The 21,675-nt window shown below is 34.6% G+C and overlaps 1 protein-coding gene across 9 annotated transcripts; it reads right to left on the bottom strand.

Annotated features, from left to right (window-relative positions):
• Positions 1-1,683: 1,683 nt before the first annotated feature.
• On the bottom strand, positions 1,684-20,915 carry ZNF570 (zinc finger protein 570). 9 transcript variants are annotated; one of them, XM_039846260.1, is made up of 5 exons: positions 20,714-20,910; positions 19,177-19,258; positions 17,319-17,445; positions 16,892-16,987; positions 1,684-5,502 (listed from the first exon to the last, which is right to left on the bottom strand). In XM_039846260.1, exons 1-5 carry the CDS (start codon positions 20,737-20,739, stop codon positions 4,148-4,150), a joined length of 1,686 nt encoding a protein of 561 aa, XP_039702194.1. In that variant the 5' UTR covers positions 20,740-20,910; the 3' UTR covers positions 1,684-4,147. The 9 variants fall into 9 exon arrangements, with proteins under 9 accessions (XP_039702194.1, XP_039702195.1, XP_039702198.1 ...); XM_039846261.1 differs by lacking the exon at positions 20,714-20,910 and adding an exon at positions 20,035-20,177 and having other exon boundaries at positions 19,177-19,368; XM_039846264.1 differs by lacking the exon at positions 20,714-20,910 and adding an exon at positions 20,035-20,177.
• Positions 20,916-21,675: the final 760 nt, after the last annotated feature.

The raw sequence follows: 21,675 nt of genomic DNA, 5'->3' as shown, positions 1-21,675 counted from the left end.
AGCCTCATATCATTTGCCTTCTCCAGTTTCCTTTCCCCTTTCTCCATACATTTTATAAAATAATAATAGCTCCCATTAAGTATTGCTAAGCATTAATGTGTTAGATAAATTCATGTAACAGTTCTATAACAAAGGTAGAATTATCTCCCTTTAACATCTGAAAAACCAAGTTCTGAAAGGATAGTGACTGGTCCGTGAAAATTCTAGACATTTAGATTAGAAACAACAGGGAATTAATAAATCATGATACAGAATGGTGCCCTGTAAACATCAAGAATGATAATGGATTAATTTTCATATATGCAATTGACTAATTTTTGACAAAGTCACCAATACGCAATGACAAAAGGATTGACTCTTCAATAAATGCTGTTGGTAAAACTGGATAGCCACATGCAAGAGAATTAAATTAGATTCTTATCTTGTACCACACACAGAAATCAAGGCAAAATATATTAAAGACTTAAAGATAAGACCTGAAAACATAAAACTCTATAAGGAAACATAGGGAAAATGTTCCAAGATTGGTCCTGGCAATGATTTTTTGGATTTGACACAAAAAACACAGGCAACGAAAGCAAAAATAAACAAGTGGGACTCCATCAAACTAAAAAGTTTCTGCATGGCAAAGGAATCAATGAAATGAAAAGGCAACCCACGGATGGAAAAAAATATTTGCAAGTCATATATAAGAAACTAATACAACTCAGTAGCAAAAAATAAATAAATAAAAACTAATTGAAAATGGGTAAAGAACCCAAAAAGACATTTTTTAAAAGAAGACATACAAATGGCCAAGAGGTACATGAAAATATGCTCAACTTCATTGATTATCAAGGAAATTCAAATAAAAACCACAAAGAGGTCAAAGAGGTATCACCTCGCACCTATTAGGATGGTTATTTTTTTTAACGTCAAAGGATAACAAGCGTTGGCAAGGATGTGAAGAAAAGGAAACCTCTGTACACTGTTGGTGGGAATGTAAATTGGTATATCCATTATGGAAAACAGTATGGCAGCTCCTCAAAAAACTAAAAATAGAACTGCCATATGACCCAGTTCTATATATACATATAGATGTAGATCTCTCTCTATATATAGATATCGAGAGAGAGAAACCACTTCAGTGTCTATAGACAGATGAATTACGAAAATGTGGTGTGCGTGCGTGTAACTCAGCCTTAAAAAAGGAAAGCCTGCTATTTGCAACAACATGGATAAACCTGGAGAACATTATGCTAAGTGAAATAAGCCAGACACAGTAAAAAATAATGTATTGTATACTTGCAATCTGCTAAGAGTAGATCTCAAGCATTCTCAACACACACACACACATACACACACACACAATGTGAAGTGATGAACACATTAGCTTGACTGTGCTAATCATTTCACAATGCATAAATCAAAACATCATATTGTAAACCTTAAATATATCCTATTTTGTCGACCACTTTGATGAAGTTGGGAGGAAAAGAATGCTGGGGAAAAACATGTAATAAGTAGGCTATAAAACGCTCAGCATAAAAACACAGTCACTCTCAAAACTTTGACACATGGAAGTATAGTCGATTGACAACAGTGATTGTATCTGGAAGTGAGTTTCTTTCTGAAGAAATGGTGATATGGATGGTAACAACAGTGGCACACCTGAGGTACAGTAAGTAAATAACTGACATAAGCAAACATTTAAACATTTTTATTATGAAACAGTTTAAATATACAGAAAGACACAAAGAACAAGAACCTACCTATAAACCCATAACCAGCCTTATCAAATTATAAGAATTGGTCATATTTGCTTATTTAAAAAAAATAATAAGTTATTTGTATCCTTAGCATCATTTCCTCAATCTCGTTCTCCCTCCCCAGAGGTCACCATTGTTCTGAATTTGATTATTTCCATGAATGTTATTATACTATTTCCATATAGTATTTAGCAATGAAAAATATAGTATGATTTGCATGTTTTCAAATGTTATATAAATAAGTAGTACCACATCATACAAAATGCTATTTCAATTTCACTGGTTTTGAGATTTGTCCATGTTGACATAAGTATCTCTAGTTTATTCTAGTTCATTCAACTTGAGTTCTAACTTTTATTCGCCCTAGCAGCTATTTTGATTGCTTTCAACTTTCATTCTCACAGTGCTGAAGTGGACCTTCATGTATGTCTCCTCGAACACACGAGAGACTCTGTAGAGGTTTAAGGGTGGATTTGCTGGGTCAGAGTACCCACATCTTCAACTTTACTAGGTATTGCCTAATTATCTTAAACATAATTGTTTCCAAATAACACTGTATCAAAATTCCCATTACTGTACATCTTTCCAATCATTGGCAATGTAATGCTTTTGCCAATGTGATGATCTTGAAATCATCACTGTAGCCTTATTTGCATTTCCTTTAGCACTATTGATGTATATAGTCAATTATTCAACTACCTCCAAATCCATCCTTTCTTTACTGGTATAAACCATCTTTATCTTATGCAAAATTTCTACAAATAGATCATATTCAATAATTTTCTTGCTTTTGTTAAGAATTCATACTTCATAGATGAATTTCAGAACAAAGTTGTGAAAATAAAGGGCAAAAAGGCCCATTTGAGAATTTTGGTTAGAATTGTAGTGAATTTGTGAATTAAGAATAACTTTATCTTGAGTCTCTTCAGTCTAGACTATATAATACTCAATTTACATCATTAGCCTTCAGTTTTCTGGGTCTGAAGATCTATGATTATATTTAAGTATTAACACTCTCACCCTCTGGAATTTAACTCCATGAAGACATAATCTTTGGATTGATCACTGTTGTCTCCTCATACCTAAAACAGTGACAGTCTCTGGCAAATAGTAGCTACTCAATAATCACTGAATGAAATTTTATATACATATACATATATATATATATATATGTACACATATACACACATACATATACATACACACACATATGTGTGTATATATATCTACAGACATGTGTGTGTGTGTGTGTGTGTGTATATATATCTGTAGATTTCTTCCCTAAATCCCCTTTTTACAATCACTGAATTAAACAAAATTATAAACATTACACTTTTTCTATAGGGTGAAAGTTTAAATGCTTTTAAAATTACTCAGATTCAATCATAAAACTAATTGAGCCTTTTTATGAGACAGTATGAATTTATATATTTATCAGCTTTTGTTTTGCTTTTTTGGGGGGAGGGGAGTTGACATACTCTCTATTCTTTTATCTAAATGTAAACTCTATATTCTGTAAATCCTCACTTTAATGGGTTTATCCAATTCATTCTCTCTGGAAACTCCCTAAAACTGGTTATAAGTGTTATATTTCTACTACTTATGTCTATATTGATTACTCACCTAGAATACAAAGATTCCACTTATATTCTAAAATTTTTAAGTTTCCCAATTCTGATCTGTTATTTCTACTTTGTCCATTAAGGAATCTTGTTTTAGCTGTGAGAAGTGAGTTAATATATGCTGAGTATGTAGAACACTGCTTGGTGCATAGTAGGTACTCAATACATGTTAGCTATCATTTATTGAATATGTGCTATATTTTATGTACTATATGAAGTAATTTACATGCAAATATCTTACTTAATATAGATCAATCTACAACAGACACTATTCCATTTAATACATTTCTAAAATACAGTACCCTTTATTATCCCTATTTTAAGAATTAAAGAAAACCCTGAGGTTTAGATGAGTCAAGCAAATTACTCAAAGTCACACAATCCTATAGTAGTAGCAGAGCTATAATTTTCTAGAATGTAAGCTTTTCATCCTGGTAAGTGCCTAGTGCCCAGAGAGAGAGACTGGAATAAAATAAGAGGTATATAAGAACGAGATAATAAAGCACCTCATAGAAATTTTAAAGACCGTGGATGTTAGCTTAAGAACAATAGCAAGCAAAAAAACATTTTAATTGGAGGCAGTGATGTGTGTATTCTTACACTTCAAAAAGATCAGTTTGGGTGTATGGTGGGAAATGAATTTAAGGAAACCAAAAGTTGATACAGGAAGACCTATCAGACAGTTATAGCAGTGATCCCAGTGAGATGGATCTTAGACAAGAATGGCATTAAAGATGGAGAAAAGAATTTAAATTCCAGAAATATTTATGATAGGGTCTACAGGACTTGGTGATTGACTGGATTAGGTGGTGAGAGTGACTCCCCAAGATGAATTCTTTGATGATGAGCAAGGTGTGCATGCTGCCTAAAAGTTTTCTTGCATTCCTTACATTCATAGGGTCTCTCTCCAGTATGTATTCTCTGATGTTGGGCAAGGGATCCACAATAACTAAAAGCCTTTCCACAAACATTACATTCATAAGGTTTCTCTCCAGTATGAACTCTCTGATGTTGGGTAAGAGATGAGTCATTGCTAAAAGCCTTCCCACATTTAATACATTCATAGGGTTTCTCTCCAGTATGAACTCTTTGATGTTGAGCAAGGTATGCAATCTGGCTGAATGCTTTCCTACATTCCTGACATTTATAAGGCTTTTCTCCAGTATGAATTCTCTGATGTTGAGCAAGGTGTGAATTCTGGCTGAAGGCCTTCCCACATTCTTTACATTCATAGGGTCTCTCTCCAGTATGTATTCTCTGATGTACAGTAAGGTATGCACGAAGGCTAAATGCTTTCCCACACACATTACATTCATAAGGTTTCTCACCAGTATGAACTCTCTGGTGTTGAGCAATGGATGATCTATTGCTAAATGCTTTCCCACACTCAATACATTCATAGGGTTTCTCTCCAGTATGAACTCTCTGATGTTGAGCAAGGTAGGCAAACTGGCTGAAGGCTTTCCTACAAACCTTACATTCATAAGGTTTTTCTCCCGTATGAACTCTCAGATGTTGAATTAGGTGAGCATTCTGACTGAAAGCTTTCCTACATTCCTTACATTTATAGGGTTTCTCCCCAGTATGAATCCTCTGATGTTGAACAAGATTTGATCTCTGGCTGAAGGCTTTACCACATTCTACACATTTATAGGGTTTCTCTCCAGTATGAATTCTTTGATGAAGAATAAGGGATGAGCTCTGGCTGAAAACTTTTTCACAGTCATTACATTTCAAAAGTTTCTTCTCTGTATAGGTATTCTTGGGTTTAATGGCCATTAAATTTTTTTTAGAGCTTTTCTTATATGTATCATATTTATGTACTGTCTCCTCTTTTGGAATTATCTGTTGTGTATGAAGCAGTGTGTTCAAATGGAGACTTTCCCAAGATTTGTTACATTCTTGTCTTTCATCAACAAAGGCTTTTTCATGATTGATTGTCTCTTCCTTGAAGCATGCCTTCTGATTCATTGGTTGCCTCTCAAAAGGGCCCTCACATTTCCGCTCTTCTCTGAAACAGGAGTACTCAAGGCCACAGCTTGTCAATTTTTCTATTATCTTCTGAGATGACTGTGCTTCGTAAATGTCCTGCTTTGAAGTTAAGTCTTCACTTTTGCAGGTAGATTCCCAGCCTGAAAAATATTTTTTAAAATGTCTCCTCTATTAGGTACCAGAAGAGTACTTTTATGAAAGTACATACATAAAATAAAGCATGTCAAATTAATAGCAAATAAAACCCACAAGAATATTGGCTTTCATAGTTCTACAGTGTGTAAGAACAAAACTAAAAGTACATCACACGGAAACTTGACAAGAAATGATTAGAATTAAAAGAAAATCAGAAGAGTAAATATCAGATCAAGAAGAAATTATGGAATAAGAACTCTCAGCAAAGTAGGAATAGAGGAAACGTACCTCAACATAAAGACCATATATGACAAACCCACAGCTAACATCATACTCAACAATGAAAAGCTGAAAGCTTTTTCTTCAAGACCAGGAACAAGGATGTCCACTTTCACCACTTTTATTCAACACAGTATTGAAAGTTCTAGCCAAAGTTCTTGTCTAGCAATTAGACAAGATAAACAAAAGGTTTCTGAATTGGAAAAGAAACAGTAAAACTGTCATTATTTGCATATGACATGATATAGAGAGAACCCTAAAGATGTCACCAAAAAACTGTTAAAACTAATAAATGAATAAATGAATAATAAGTAGAGGGAACCAAAATTAATATTCAGAAATTGGTTGCATTTTTATACACCAAAAACAAAATATCAGAAAGAGAAATTTAAAAACAATCCTATTTATAATTGCATCGAAAATATTAAAATACCTAGGAATAAATTTAAGCAAAGAGGTAAAAGACCTCTACTCAGAAAACTATAAGAAATTAAAGAAGATACAAATAAATGAAAGGATATACTGTATTTAAGGATAAGAAAAATTAACATTGTTAAAATATCCGTACTACACAAAGTAATTTACAGGTTCAATGCCATCCCTATCAAAATACCAACAGTATTTTTCACAGAAATGGAACAAATAATCCTAAAATTTATGTGGAACCACAAAATACCTTGAATAGCCAAAGAAATATTGAAAAAGAACAAAGTTGGATGTATCATGCTACTGACATCAAACTATACTAAAAGGTGAAAGTAATCAAAGCACGATGGTACTGGTATAGAAACCAAAACATAGATCAATGGAATAGAATAGAGTACAGAAATAAACCCACTACTATATGGTTAATTGATCTATGACAAAGGAGGCAAGAATATACAATGGAGTAAAGAGAATCTCTTCAATAAATGGTTTCGGGCAAATGACAGATACATGCAAAAAATGAAACTAGGCCACCTTCTTACATCACATCCAAAAATAAACTCAAAATGGATCAAAGATTTAAATGTGAGACCTGAAACCATAAAACTCCTAGAAGAAAATATCACTCTCAGTAATATATTTTTTGTATATGTCTCCTCAGAAAAGTTTGGAAACAAAAGAAAAAAATAAACAAGACATCAAACTAAAAAGGTTTTGCACAGCGAAGGAAACCATCAACAAAATGAAAAAATAACCCAATGAATGGGAGAAGGTATTCAAAATATATAAGGAACTCATACAACATAACCCCCCCAAAAAACAAACAATCGGATCAAAAAATGTGCAGACGACCTGAATAGACATTTCTCCAAAGAGAACATATAGCCAATATACATATGGAAAGATGCTCAACGTCACTGATCAGGAAAACTACAAATTAAAATCATGTGAGATATCACTTTGCACTTGTCAGAATGGCTATTATAAAAAAATCAACAAACAACAAGTGCTGGTGAGTACATGGAGAAAAAGGAACCTTTGTACATTGTTGGTGAGATTGTAAATTGGGCGGCCACTATGGAAAACAGTATAAAGTTTCCTTGGAAAAATGAAAATAGAATTATCATATGACCCAGCAATTCCACTTCTGAGTATCTAACCATAGAAATCCAAAACATCAATTCAAAAAGATATATGCACCACTATGTTTGTGGCAGCATTATTTACAATAGTCAAGAAATGGAAGCAACCTAACCATCCACTGATGGACAATTAGATAAAGATATGGTACCCAAATACAATGGAATATTACTCATCCATAAAAAAGAATGAAATCTTGCCATCTGCAACAACATAAATGGACCTAGAGGGTATTCTGCTAACTGAAATAAGTCAGACCAAGAAAGACTAATACCACATGATTTCACTTATATGTGTAATTTAAAAAGCAAAATAAATGAACAAAGGAAACAGAAACAAACTCATATATATACACACACACACACACATATATATTTATATATAGAGAGAGAGAGAGAGAAAGAGAGTCTAATCATTATGTTGTATACCTGAAACTAATATAATATTATATGTGAAGTATAATTAAAAGGTAAATTTTTTTAAAAGGAGAAATTATGGAGGTACTTGAACTCAGTTATAATTTTATATATGTATGAATAATACAGACACTGAAATAACCTCCAATTCTTACAGTTGCTTTTTTTAAGAACATTCATTGAAACTTGTGACAGGTACTGTTCTAGATGCTTTCAATATCATAGTAAGCAAAAAAGATCCTTACCTTCATGGACCTTATATTCTTGGGAGAGACAGAAAAGAAATGCTAATTAAGTAAGTTTTATTGTATGTTATAAGGTACTAAGTGCTACAAGAAAAGAGAAGCAGGTAAGAGAGGTCAGGAGTGTTGGTGACATCAAAGATAGGAATCGTTAATAAGTTAACATTTAATTTAAGCAAAGATTTGAAAAAGAGTGAAGTTACTTAGTTATTGGAGAAAGAGCATTCTGAGCTCCCCCACCAAAAAAAGCCTAAATGTAGAAGCATATTGGTATGTTTCAAGAATAGCAAGAAGGCCAGTGTGATTGGAGAGGAGGGAACAGTAGAAGACAGGAGGTAAAGGATAAGCAGGTTACTTAAGTATTACAGGCCTCCTAAGGAATTTGGCTTTTACTCTTAGTGGGGTGAAGCCACAAGTGTTATAAGGAGTGATATCTAATTACTGATTCATGAAAATATTGGAAATTAGGAAGCAAAGAGAGAAGCAAAGGGACCTATTATTGTAGTAATTCAGGTGAAAGATGATGTTTCAGACCAGAGAGATATCAATAGAGTTACAGCAACGTGGTCAGATTCTAGGTGTCTTCTGTAAGAAAAGCCGAGAGGATATCTTGACAGATTGGATACGTAATGTAATAGAGATGAGACGAGCATATCTTCAAAGTTTATGGTGTGAGCAATGGAAGGATAGAGTAGCCATCAACAGTGATGGGAAAGGCCATGGGTACAGCAGGTCTAGGTAGCGAAATATGAAAGTATGGAGTTCATTTCTGAACATAATAAACTTAAAGTGTCTTTAGACTTTGGAAACAGAAATTAAGTTAAAGCAGATAGACACATGAGACTGAGTTTAAGACAGAGGTCTGGACCAGAGATTTAAAATTGGGAGTTGACAGTATATAAATGGTATTAAAGAGATTATACTGCCAAGAGAATGAGTATAAAGACAAGAGAAAGGAGCAACGAACGAACCCTAGAGAACTCCAACATTAAGATAGTAGTTGAGAAAAAAGAAAGCAAAAGGGATTAAAAAGGAGCAAATGTAAACAAAAAATCAAGGCTGAGAACATTAATACCATATAACATTAAATTAAAGGTTACAGTAAAAATCAACCCGTTCAATGATTTATACTGAAAAAGAACAAAATACGCTATTGCAATAACACACAGAGTATTGGAATATGTCAAAAGATGTCACAAAAATAACTAATGACAATAACTAATAACAGTAACCATTAAAAAGTTACGTGTATGTTGTGACTTGTAAAACACCACATATGAATCATTAGATAAATAAAAGGCACATAATAGAATGTAGAAACTATGTGATTACTGTACTTTTTATACTTCATTTTTTCAAATAATAATATTTTGCAATTTTAGAATTGTTTTTAAAAAGCAATAAAAGAAAGCATAAAGAAAATAACCTCAGAATATGCCTTTAATGTTGACAATAATAACAATGAAGAGGGGAAATACCCTATAAAATAAACTTTAGAAGAATAAGCAAAAGCTTTAGAATTCATTCTAATGTGGGATCCGCCCCCAAAACTCTGAGTAAAGGGAGAACATACATATTTTGCTTTTGTATATGAATGATAAATAATGTACAATCATAAATTCTTACTATATCCGTTCCATTCAATTACAATCAGAGCTTCATTGTGATTTTTTTTAAAGACTTGTGTAATAAGGAATTTGACAGGCCTTTGTCCTTTCCCCAGGCAGTAGCCCTAAACCTTTCTCCTGGAAACAGAGTGTTATTCCTGGTGAGCCCCTTGGACCACACCTAACAGCTTATACTAATAAGGTAACTCATTATGGACCCCAACACAACTGACTCTCAGAAATTGCTACACCAAATGAATATCCTGTTGGAACAGGAGTCGAAATGTCAGCCGAAGGCCTGCGGCTTGAGACTAATTGAACTGCACATGATAACAGCTTCAGGACGATTTCAAGACTAACAGACTGAGGTAAAAGATCTTAGTCTAACTCAGTTGTTTGGCTTCAACACCAAGACATTTTCTCTAGCTGTGAATTTACTGTACAGATTCCTGTCCAAAATGAAGATACAGCCCAAGCACCTTGGGTGTGCTAGACTGAATTGTTTCTACTTGGCTGTAAAAATCAATAGAAGAAGAGAGGACTGGCAACTGACTTGATCCAAATAAGCCAGTATAGGTTCACAGACTTGATGAGAGTAGAGAAGATTGTGCTGGAGAAGGTGTGTTGGAAAGTCAAAGCTATTACTGCCTTTCAATTTCTGCGACTCTGTTATTCACTCATTCAAGAACCTGCCATTTGAAAGGAGGAATAGCCTTAGTTTTGAAAGAACAGAAACTCAACTTAAGGCATACCACTAAAGGATCACATTTTCTAAAACAAAGCCTCTGTGTTGGCCCTGTTTCTCACTGCAATGGAGATCCAAGCACAGAAGTGTGTAGAGTTAACAGGAGTAGAATGTCTTCAGAAACATTCCAAGATAAATGGTAGTGATTTGACCTTTTGGCAAAAGCTCACATCCAAGTGTTTAACTGAATAATCATCAAACAAGTGTTCCAAACCAAATGTTTAGAAGTTGAAATAGATTGCTTCTGAGTGAACTGCACAGCAACTGAAGCATAGTAACTACAGAAAAACCCACCTTCCAACGACTCCTGAAACTGTCCCTTAATTGGATTATTACAGCAACAAAAAGCTCTTCTCTGAAGCCTTTCTCCACAATCCCTAACCATGAATTCCATAATGTTATAATGGATTTAAGCTGTGAAGCTTCAAAACACCACAACTGGATTATCATTAATGTTCTCATATTTACGGAAACTGCCTAATTAACATTAGGCTATGCTGAAATTATGCTTAAATTTGCATTCATCTGTGACGCATACAAACAAAGCCAAGTGCATAAATTTGAAATGCTAATGACAAGTCTAGGAAAGTAAACTGTGAATCTTCATTTCAGACATTGATCCAGCTTTCTATATTGTGGTCAATATATTTAGGTGGTACTAAAAATGGTAACCTACTTAATTTAAATTTAAATTTTAAATTGAGGTTTACATCAAAACCAACACTTCACAAATGCACTCTTAAGGCATAACAAAGATCACTATTCTAGGCAGTGAAAATGGTTTCTTGGCACCCATAATGTCTGTAAATTTTATTGTTATATGAAAATTACATTTAAATTTGAGGGCATTTTATATAAACCAAACTACACATCTAGTAATTTTAGCATATTAAGTTATCTTTAATATTTTTTCTAGAAAACAGGTGATGTTTGTGGTAAAAGTTTTTATACAAAATCTACTGCTTCAGTCTAGTCCCATCAAAAAAATTAGTTGTTATTGTATTAGTAATTCAAAATAAATTAACATCACTCTGATCTGACACACCAGAAGTTTTTACTATGGACTGTTTTTCAAAAACTGCCATTGCCTCTACTTTAGAATTTTGTTTAAAATGAAGAGAATATACTTTCGCTAATTGCCAAAAGTCTTAAGAAAAGTAAATAAACATTTTCATAATCATGAGGTTGCTGAGGTAGAGTTCAGGATTTTCTGTTATGCCATTGAATATAAGGAGATCTACAGTGTTAAAAGTGTTGTAAATGATTACTCAGTGCAATGTGTAGTCAGAGTCCATCCAGGATGGCTGTACAATTCCGACATCATATTATGGGTAAATATGCACTGGAAAACAAACCAAGAAAAACAGTATATCTTATATTTTCGTAACCATGTGTTGTAGATAACTTTTCAGTTTTCCCAAAAGGCTAATATATTTTAATATTTTGATTACATCGGTATTAATTTTGAGTTAGCAGAGGTAACCTAACCAACTACCAATATGTTATGGTACTAAGGGATATACATTTCAATAAAGTTATTGAAATGCAAAAAAAATTTTTTCTAAGGTAACCAGTATAAGAATAGAAATACATTGCATAACTTTCAAATAAACAAATGAAGAAGTTAAGAAACGAGAAAAAAGTAGAATTTATAAAGTAAAATAAGATAGTGGAAATAAATTTTTAGTATTACCAAAAAATGTAATTTACTACCATCATTGAGTTAAAAGATAAAGATTATCCAACTGGACTAAAAAAATATTTAGCTATATACTGTTTAGAAACAGTATATATAATAGAAAGCAAGAGAGTAAAAGTATGGAAAAAAAAACACCAAGTAAATATTAAGAAAAGAAGGCTAAAATAGCTATATAAATATCAAGCAAAATAGTTAAGGGAAAAATCATCGCTAGATTTAAAGAGGATAACAGTAATATATGGAAGAATTCACCAGAAAGATAAAACAATTCTAAAGCCATAATACCTAATAAAATAATTTCAAAATATAAGAAAGCAGTTGTCAGAATTACAAAATAAGTTTATGTATTCACTATGAGAGTAGAAGTTTTTAACATGGGTCTCCCCATAATTGATTGCTCAAAGAGAATGTTTTTTTAAATCAATAAGGACACAGAAGATTTGACCAGCAAAATTAATGAGCTTAATCCAACAAACATATATCAAATGCTGTACTCAACAACCAGGAAACAGATTATTTTTCAAGGAAACACAGAATATTTACCAACATCCCTAGGACATAAAACAAGTTTTAAAAAATTTCAATGAATGCATATTGGACAGAATTCTCTAACTACAATGCAATTAAACCAAATAAAAATCTTTAATTTGGAACTTAAAATATTTAAATAATTTGTCAATAAGAATCAATTAAAATTAGAAAATACTTAGATATACATGGTAACAAAAATACTACACATGAAAATATGTGGGATAGATACATTGCTAATATAGCCTTAAGTGCTTAAAATAGAAAAAGAAAAAAGGCCTCAAAAACAATGAATTATCAACTTAAAAGTTAAAAAAACATAACGGGATAAATAAATGTAGGTGGAATGAAATAATATAGAAGAAATACATGAAATTAAAAAAATAAATTAGAGAAGATTAGCGAAGTGAAAAATGAAAACACTAAAAAATTGATAACCCTCTGTAAAGATTTGTTTCTCCCTTTTGGAAGGAAGAAGAGGCCATAATAATATATGCTACCAACTTTAGAAAATAATGGACAACTTTTTCTAATAAATCTGAAAACTTACACAAGAAGTTGAAATTCTTAGAAAAAATACCATATCTCCGTGACTACAGGAGAATCTTAGAACATAATAGAAATTAAATTATCAATTTAAATTCTTTTCACACACACAAAAAAGTCGCAGGCAAAAATGAACAAAGTTCTACCAAACAGTCAAAGAACAAATCATTTTGATTTACAAATTCTTCTAAGGAAGAAAAAGAGGAATACTCACCAACAGATTTTATGAGACTATGACAATCTTGATTCTAACATTTCACAATAAGAATATATGAAGGGAAATTTGAAGGACAGGCTCACTGATAAACACAGATGCAAAAAAAAAAACCAAAGAAAATATTGCCCAATAGCAACTAGCCATGAATGCAAAAAATATAAAGATGGGTTTGTCCCAGGAATACAAGGTTGATTCAACATTAAAAATGTAATATATAATGCACCACATTAATACATGAAAAACTAAAAACCATCGAATCATCTACAGATACAGAAAAACATTTCTTAAAACTTAAAAGCTTTCCACAATCAAAACTCTAGTAAAAAAAAAAAAAATTAAAGGATATTGACCAAAAATTTTTAAATATCAGAGTTATTAATAACAAAATACTAAAGCACTCTCAATGAGACCAGAAGTGGACAAGAATGCCTGCTATCACTACTTCAGTTCACAACATACTGCCATTGAATACAGGGCAACATACTGCGATTGAATACAGGGCAACAGAAAGAAGAAATTAAGGGCATAAGAATTTAAAATGAAGAAACTGCCATTATTCATAGACATGCCTGCACACAGAAAAAATCCAAAGAAATCTAAACGTTACTATCATTAGCAGGAGAGCTTAGCAACATTGCTGGATATAAGGTTAATGCATAAAACTTCATTTCTATATATGAGCAACAAATGGAAATATAGACAACATTTAATATAGCAACAAAACTAAGATGCCTAGGAATTAATCTAACAGAAGAAGTGCATGACCTTTATAGAGAAAACTATAAACATATTGAAGGAAATTGAAAAACCTAAATAAATGAAGAGATAAACCACATTTGCAAATAGAAAAATTTCCAAAATTGATATATAAAGTAAATAAATGAATCAAAAGCCAATAGCTTTTTGTTGTTTTCTGGTATAAATTGACAAGGTGACCCTAAACTTTATTGTGATGGTCAAAGAGCAAACGAGAGGTTCTAAACAAGGCATAAGGCCTTGCCCTAACAGATATTCAGCCTTACAATAAAGTATTTTCATTAAGACAGGCTGGTACTGATATAAGGAAATAGAGATCAATGGAATGGAATAGAGCTCAAAATCAGATCCATAAATATACTCTAACCTGATATGTTAAGAGCTAATATTCAGAACAATGAGCAAAGAGAACTCATTTATTTAATAAATATCTGGGACATTTGGTTTTCTATAAAGCACCAAAATTAAATTCTGACTTCAATCTCAAAAATCAAATTCAATTGTATAATGGCCCTAAATATAAAAGAAAAATCTTCAGAAGTCAATTTTGAGAGTATCTATATGACTTTGGATTATGGAAAGGTTTCTTAAAACAAAATATCAAAAATATAAACTATGTATATACACACACACACACACACACTATATATATATATATATATATATATATATATATATATATATATATATATATGACAACCTTTCCAAAAATTGACAAAAGACTTGAACAGCACCTCACAAAAATAGGAAATCCAAATGATGCTCAATTTCTTTAGTCGTCAAGGGAATTCAGATTATAAGTATAAAGAGACCCAGCGGGTTACCAAAAAATTTTTCCAATTTGTCAATTCCAAGTGTGAAGCAATGAGCAACCTCACACGCAACTGTCAGAAATGTAAATTAACACAAGCACTTCGAAAAGTAAAATAGTATTATCTAGTAAATTCCCGGCTGTATCCTCTAAATGAACTCCAGCACAGTGCACTAGCAGTCATATGTAAGATTCATAGCAGTAACATTTCAGTAACATTTACAATAGCATAAAACTGAAACAACTCAAATGACCTTCAATGGATTAAGTAGTTTACACAGCAGAATACATTACATTTCAGCAGAAAAAAAAAAATTCAACAACCTTCCGGTCAAGATGGTGGGGTAGGTAAACGCTGTGTTTGCCTCCTCTCACAATCACATCAAAATTACAACTAAACTACAAAACAGCCATCTTTGGGAGTCACTTGAAGTCTAGCTGAACAAGAAGTCTTATAACGTTAAAAAAAAAGCCACTTCGAGACTGAATATTGTATGTCAACTGTAATTGAAAAAATTTTTAATTATTTAAAAAACAAAAACAAAAAATTCAGTGAACCACAGCTAGCAAAATCGACATAGATGAATATCAGGAATATAATTTTGTGTTTTAAAAAAGTCCATTACATACAAAATACATTTCCATGCATAAAAAGTTGAAAATGGGGACATATGGTACAACCATAAAGAAAAGCCAAAAAATAATAAGCAAAATTATAGAATAATGGTTACTCCGGTGAGGAGTGGGAATGAGCCATAAGTAAGAAGTGGTATATCATTAGGCAGGGGCCTTAAAGAACCTAAAATGCCATTGACAATTTTCTATTTCTTACACTAACAAGTAGGTTCATGAGCTTTTGTTCTATTATTATTAACTACATGTATGTACTAATATATATTTATGTGTGACTTATTTAATAATAAACAAAATTTAACCATATATATTTGATACTACAATCCACACCAATTTTTTTCTCAGAAAACTGAACAAAGATATAAAAGATAGGTGAGAGGTTGTGAGGGCGTGGTGGCTGAGCAGAGATGTCTACAATGACCCTGGTTCTGAACTTCAGCCCTCCATTTTACCTTAATGCTTCCTATGTCTGTATAAAAATCATTCCTACACTACAAAGATAAACTTAGTATCTTCTCCCACAAATGTTTTCTAGCTTCTGACCTGCGTTTTTGTTAAAGGTCATCGTCTTCCCAGTTACCCAGATTTCTCTGTTTCTCACCTTTTTCTCTGAGTTTCCTATTTATGTCAGCTTTCTCTTTATTCCATTTATGGCTATATCATAACTCTGCTACTAGCCTATTGTTTATTTATATAAATGTGTAACACCATAGCATTTTGCAAGTACCTTGTTTAAAGTACAATTTCAATAAATGTTGATTAAAAGAATATACTGACCATTAAAAGAAAATGAGACATTTGGAGGTATACTACTACTACTAATTTCAATAAATGTTGATTAAAAGAATATACTGACCATTAAAAGAAAATGAGACATTTGGAGGTATACTACTACTACTAATGGCAGCTAACAACTATTGAGTTCATAATAGACAGGAACTGTTCAGAGCACTTTTGTTACAAATAACAAAACAAAAGCACAGAAGTAACTTGCCTGAAATTTCACTGCATGTAAGGATTTAAACCTGGTACATCAGTTATAGCTATCTGTTGAGCTCAAAAGTTTATCAGATAAGATTTTTAAAAGACTGGAAGAAGCTTATGAAACTGAGAAGAAATGGGACTCAGAGAATAGATACATGAGTCAGTAGAAAGAGGAAGAAAAGTGTTAAAGGAGAGAGAGTTTCAAATAACAAATTTGGGAGAATACCCTAAAAGGCCCCAAGTTATACTAAGATCTAGAACATTTGAAAATATACCAACAAAGAAAAGTGAAGAGGCGACACCTTTGAGTCAAGCTGAGCTGTTACCTGTAAGGGTTTTTGCCTGCCTATTTCTTCCTCACCCACCTGAGCATAAGCCTTTTGCCAGCTCTCTCTTCACGCTCCAGGGCTCTTTGCCTTCTTCCAACAATAATATCACATTTGGCTTAGAAAAGCAAAGTCCTGCATTTATGAAAAGAAACAGACTTTGGTCATGCTGTGGATATCCTAGAACTCATATCCCATCTTTGATCATCAAGGAAAAGGGAACTTAACAGTAAGCCAGAGAAAAATGTGTTAAGGACACGTATTCGAAGGAGAGGGAAGCTGAAGCTTTTGATATAGATTAGTAATAGACCTATATGCTGCCAACTGCACAAATATTAAACCGTTACTTTGGTATGGGCAGCAGATATTCAGCCAAGCATGGAAGATGCTATCCAAAATTCCACAATGGTGGTAGCAAAGAGCCCCTTATGAGAAGAAATTCAATTCTGAAGCAAGATATTCTTACCCAGTGATACCAAGATCCTGTAGTTCTCCAACATCACATTACTATACAGATGCCTCTGAGAAGAATTCAGACAATCCCATTCCTCTTGGGAGAAGTCTACAGCCACATCTCTGAAGGTCACCAACTCCTGAAATGAAATAAATGGAGTGAAGTAACTATACTTACCTCATTCTTTCTGCCTCAGGCACATTGGGCTCTCTCTGATATTACATCCTCAAATACGTCAAGCATGTTCTCCCTTCTAGGCTTCTGTACTTCTCAGATCATTCTGTATAAAAATAGAAATGCTCCTGCCCTAGTTCCCTATCCTAACCTTGCATTATTTTTCTCTACAGCACTTAATTATTTTGTTATATTTATTGTCTGCCCCCCACCTCCACTAAAATACAAATTCCATGAAGGCAGAGGAATTTTTTTTTTTTTTTTTTGGTCACTGCTGTATTCCCAGTTACAGAACAGTATCTGGCATACATAAGGTATTCAAATATTCACTGAATAAACTGAATTAATAAGTGGTTTAAGAAGTTCAGGAAGCTATAAGAGTAAAAGTGAGACCAGAAAGTGCTTGCTATATCTCTGAAAAATGTGCAGAGCAAATCATCAATTCCATTAAAATTCAAATACTTTAATCCAGAGTACTTTAAATTTCCCTTTCTACTACATCAACTTCAGCCTAAGACATATCCTTATCTTTAAAAAACTTTGTCGACCAGTTTCTCCTTCAGTCACCACCCATTTCTCTTCTTTACTTATAGCTAAACTATCTGAAAGAGTTCTTACTTTTTATTACTTCTATCCCCACCATGAAGAGGAATGACATAATATGACCTGTGTAACAGGATCGCTTTGGCTGCTCTGTTGAGAATAGGCTAGAAGACAGTAAGGATGGAAGTAGGGAGACAAGTTAGGAGACTATAGCAATGATCCAGTTGAGAGATGATGATTCAGACCAGAACGGAAGCAGTGCTTTTGTATTACAAAGTGGTCAGTTTCTGGATATCTTCTGAACGTTGAACAAACAACTTCCTCATGGAAAAACTTTAGCTTGAGCACCTGAGATAAGGAAGTATGTAAGAGTTTCCTAATTGGTTTCCCTATTTCTATCCTTGTCCCATTAGATTTATTCTCAGTAGCAGCCAGAGTGATCCTATTAAATGAGAATCAGATCATGTGACTCTTATGCCCCCAAACTTCCAATGGCTCATTTCATTCAGTTTGAGATGTCTGAGTTTGAGTATCTATTATACAATCAAATGAAGATGTTGAGTAGGCAGTTGGATACATAAGTCTGGATTATAAGAGAGAGGTCTGGGCTGTATACAGTTTGATAGTTATTGGCATATTAATGGTATTTAAAGCTATGAGATGAGATCACCAAAGGAGTGACTGTAGACAGAGCACAGAAGAGGACTAAGACCTCTTAGTTGCTTAATAAAAGACCTCTTAGTTGCTTAGGTGCTTAATAAAAATTGGTCAAATGAATGAATGAATTTGGGGCAGCGACTAGAATAAAGAAGTTGGTCTGCATCTGGGAAAACGGCATTCCAGGCAGAGAAAACAGCAAGTGTAAGTCCATGAGTTAAGAATGTATTCAACTCACTATGAGGAAGTTAGTGTGGCTGGCACTGAGTAAGTTGGGAGGCAGGGTGAGAAAATTAGATGAGGTGAGAGAGACAGTCAAGGACTTGAGGCCAAAGCAAGGACTTCAGTATTTATCCTGAATGGGTGGGAATCCATTGGAGAGTTCTAAAAAGTGACATAATTGGTTACCCAGAAAAGTTTCAGCAGAAAGAAAATGAATGCCTGCTTGTTTTAAAAAGCAGGAAAATATTTCAGGAAAGAGAAAACACCAACTCACCTGGTACATGGCTTTAAGAAGTCCAACAGCCATTCTTTCCTCCTCTTGGCTCTTCTCCTGGGATATGGCAGTGTCCTTATGACTGAGATGAGAAGAGAACATGAGAAAGTAGGCTTTCCTTGCAGCATCCAGAATCACCAGTCTAGAAGTCTGCAGCTTCTCTTTCCTCTCGTTAAGAGAGGAGCATCCTCTCTAATAGAGACAAAGCACAAATGGAGACTTGGGAATTTGTTCGCATACAATTTAATCCATGCCTAAACCACTTCCTGATTTATTAGTTTAACAACAGATTTTTCTAGATTTTACAAATGAAAACACGTAAGAAATCATTTCTATAAAGATATACAACTATAAATAACAGCAGCAAGATCAAATAAAGTTCTTCCTGACTACACAGTCCTTCTCATCTCCAATAGATTGGCGGTAGCACAGTCTCAATTCCTTCATATACTCACAGGTTCTTAAAAATAACAGTGTCAACCGTCGTTTTTCACATATCACACTCAGTGGCCGTGTATGAACACTGTCTAACACGGTCACCCTCTCCCACATACCCAAGCCTGAAATACTAGTGTATTACAACCGAGGGCCTCGCGCACGCGTCACAAAGAGGCTGAGGGTATGGAAACAAGGGGATAGAGAATACCTTCCCAGTCCTACTCACAGTCTCATGCTCTCTGGCACTAACCACTGATTTATTCGCACTCACAGTCACACAGACACGCTGTGTACAGGCGTTTCGGGTGACAGTTTTAACACGGTACCTAATCAACCTCCAATTCACACGTCAAGTCACACAGAGAGCGCGGAGACCCGCGTCTGGGTGACTCACAGGCCAACCCTCAGCCCACTCCCTACCTGTGGAACTGAACTGCGGTAAGATCCTGTCCCCGCCCGGAACGCTCCGGCTATCTCTACACGGGCCCACCTCCTGCCCTTAGAATCTGATGGAACCCAGCCCTCGCGGGCCCGGAAAGAAGATACGCAGCCTCCGGAGGACACAAAGGGGCCGCCCGCCCAGTGCTCGCGGGGTCTACTGGGAAATGTAGTCCAGAAGAGAAAACAACCGCGGTGCTGCAGGTCCAACTGCGCAAGGGCTAGAGGGTTAGTAACGTCACTCCTCGCCTTTTGCCGGGTCCTCCGGCCACGTTGGCCTCTCCCTGACCTTCCAGAAGGAGACCAGAAGTCTCGTTTTCTCCCAACTCCGAGCCTGGGTCCGCCACAGAGACTGAACCAAGCGTAACACTAGATGGTCTGGGATGGGAGCGCGCAGGCACAAGCGCTCAAGTCCACATCCTTTAACAATTGGGCTGAAGAATTTAGAGCGGCAGTTTAGCCGCAGGAGCAGGGGTCTGTGTGTGTGGGCTGACGCTAGTGCGCGCGTCCACACAAAGTGGGTGAAAGGCTAGTTCCTAGAATTGCTTAAGAGTACCCGAAAAAAAAGGTGGACCGGGAGAGCAGGGATTAGCGTGCGCAAACGCGTTATACTTCTTCCCAATCCCGACTCCAGGGCGTTCTTTCTCCCCAAATGGCTTACCTTTCAGGTGGGAGGGACGGGGTCATGGTAGAGAGCGTCCCGTTTGCATATGGTTCTTGTATTTGTCATTTGGTGGTGGTGGTGAGTGTGAATGTGTCCCCTCTCCCGGAAATGGCTCTTCTGTCAGATAATCTTCAAAGTTCCCTTACTCCCTCCCTACGTTCACATACAAATGCCACATCTCCAGAGGCTGTACCTGATCACACCTCCACCCTGGCACTCCATGGCTCCTTAATGTGACTCTATACCCCCTTAGAACAACTGTGTTTATATTTTAAGTTTTTTTAAAAAATCTTCTCCCTATAAGTTTCTCTGTCACCAGACTGTGATTTTGTGAGTTCTTACATAACTCTTTGATTCTGTCATCGTGGGTTTTAATGAGATTAACTATGTAAAACTGTGTTGGGGTGGGCACGTTACATTTCTGTGACCACGTATGAGTGTGTGTGCAACATTTGTAATGTTAACTCTGAGAATGTGCTATAATAGAAAAGGACAGACAGAGAGAGTAGAGTATGAGTGTGATATGATAGCAGTTTGTGTGACAGCTCATGAGGATTAGAATACATGAGGATTAGAATAATACCTATGAGTTTGTGTGGAATTCTTCCCTATGATGTCCGATTAAAAAGCACCTACTGTGTGCCAGATGCTCTTCGAGGTGCTGGGATAGACTCAGATAAATTTTTAAAATTTACAAACAATATTAGCGAGTGAAAGTGCAGCCTCAAGAGGCGTAATTTATGTCTAATTGAATAACAAATAGAAATCTGGATCCATGCAAGGAAAAGAAGAGCACCAAGGATGGTAACTACAGGGTAAACACATAAGACTTTTATTTAAATCTCACCAAAATATAAATTACAAAAATAAAAACAAAAAACAATGTAGTTCAGGGATATAGGCAGGTAAGTAGATAAACAAATTGTATGACAACAATGGCACAAGGGCCAGAAGAAGAG

This window comes from Pteropus medius, unplaced genomic scaffold, assembly GCF_902729225.1.
Source record: "Pteropus medius unplaced genomic scaffold, Ma_sr-lr_union100, whole genome shotgun sequence".
NCBI classification, from domain to species: domain Eukaryota; kingdom Metazoa; phylum Chordata; class Mammalia; order Chiroptera; family Pteropodidae; genus Pteropus; species Pteropus medius.
Note: the sequence above shows the minus strand (reverse complement) of the source record. Positions and strands in the feature narration are given on the sequence as shown.

Excerpts from the sequence above, each read along its gene's own strand:
- ZNF570 (XM_039846260.1), bottom strand. The coding sequence starts at position 20,739 with ATGACCCCGTCCCTCCCACCTGAAAG. Across the intron at positions 16,988-17,318 it reads CAGGATCTTGGTATCACTGG|GACTTTGCTTTTCTAAGCCA; the intron begins GTAAGAATATCT and ends TCATAAATGCAG. Across the intron at positions 5,503-16,891 it reads GGCAAAAGGCTTATGCTCAG|GCTGGGAATCTACCTGCAAA; the intron begins GTGGGTGAGGAA and ends AATATTTTTCAG.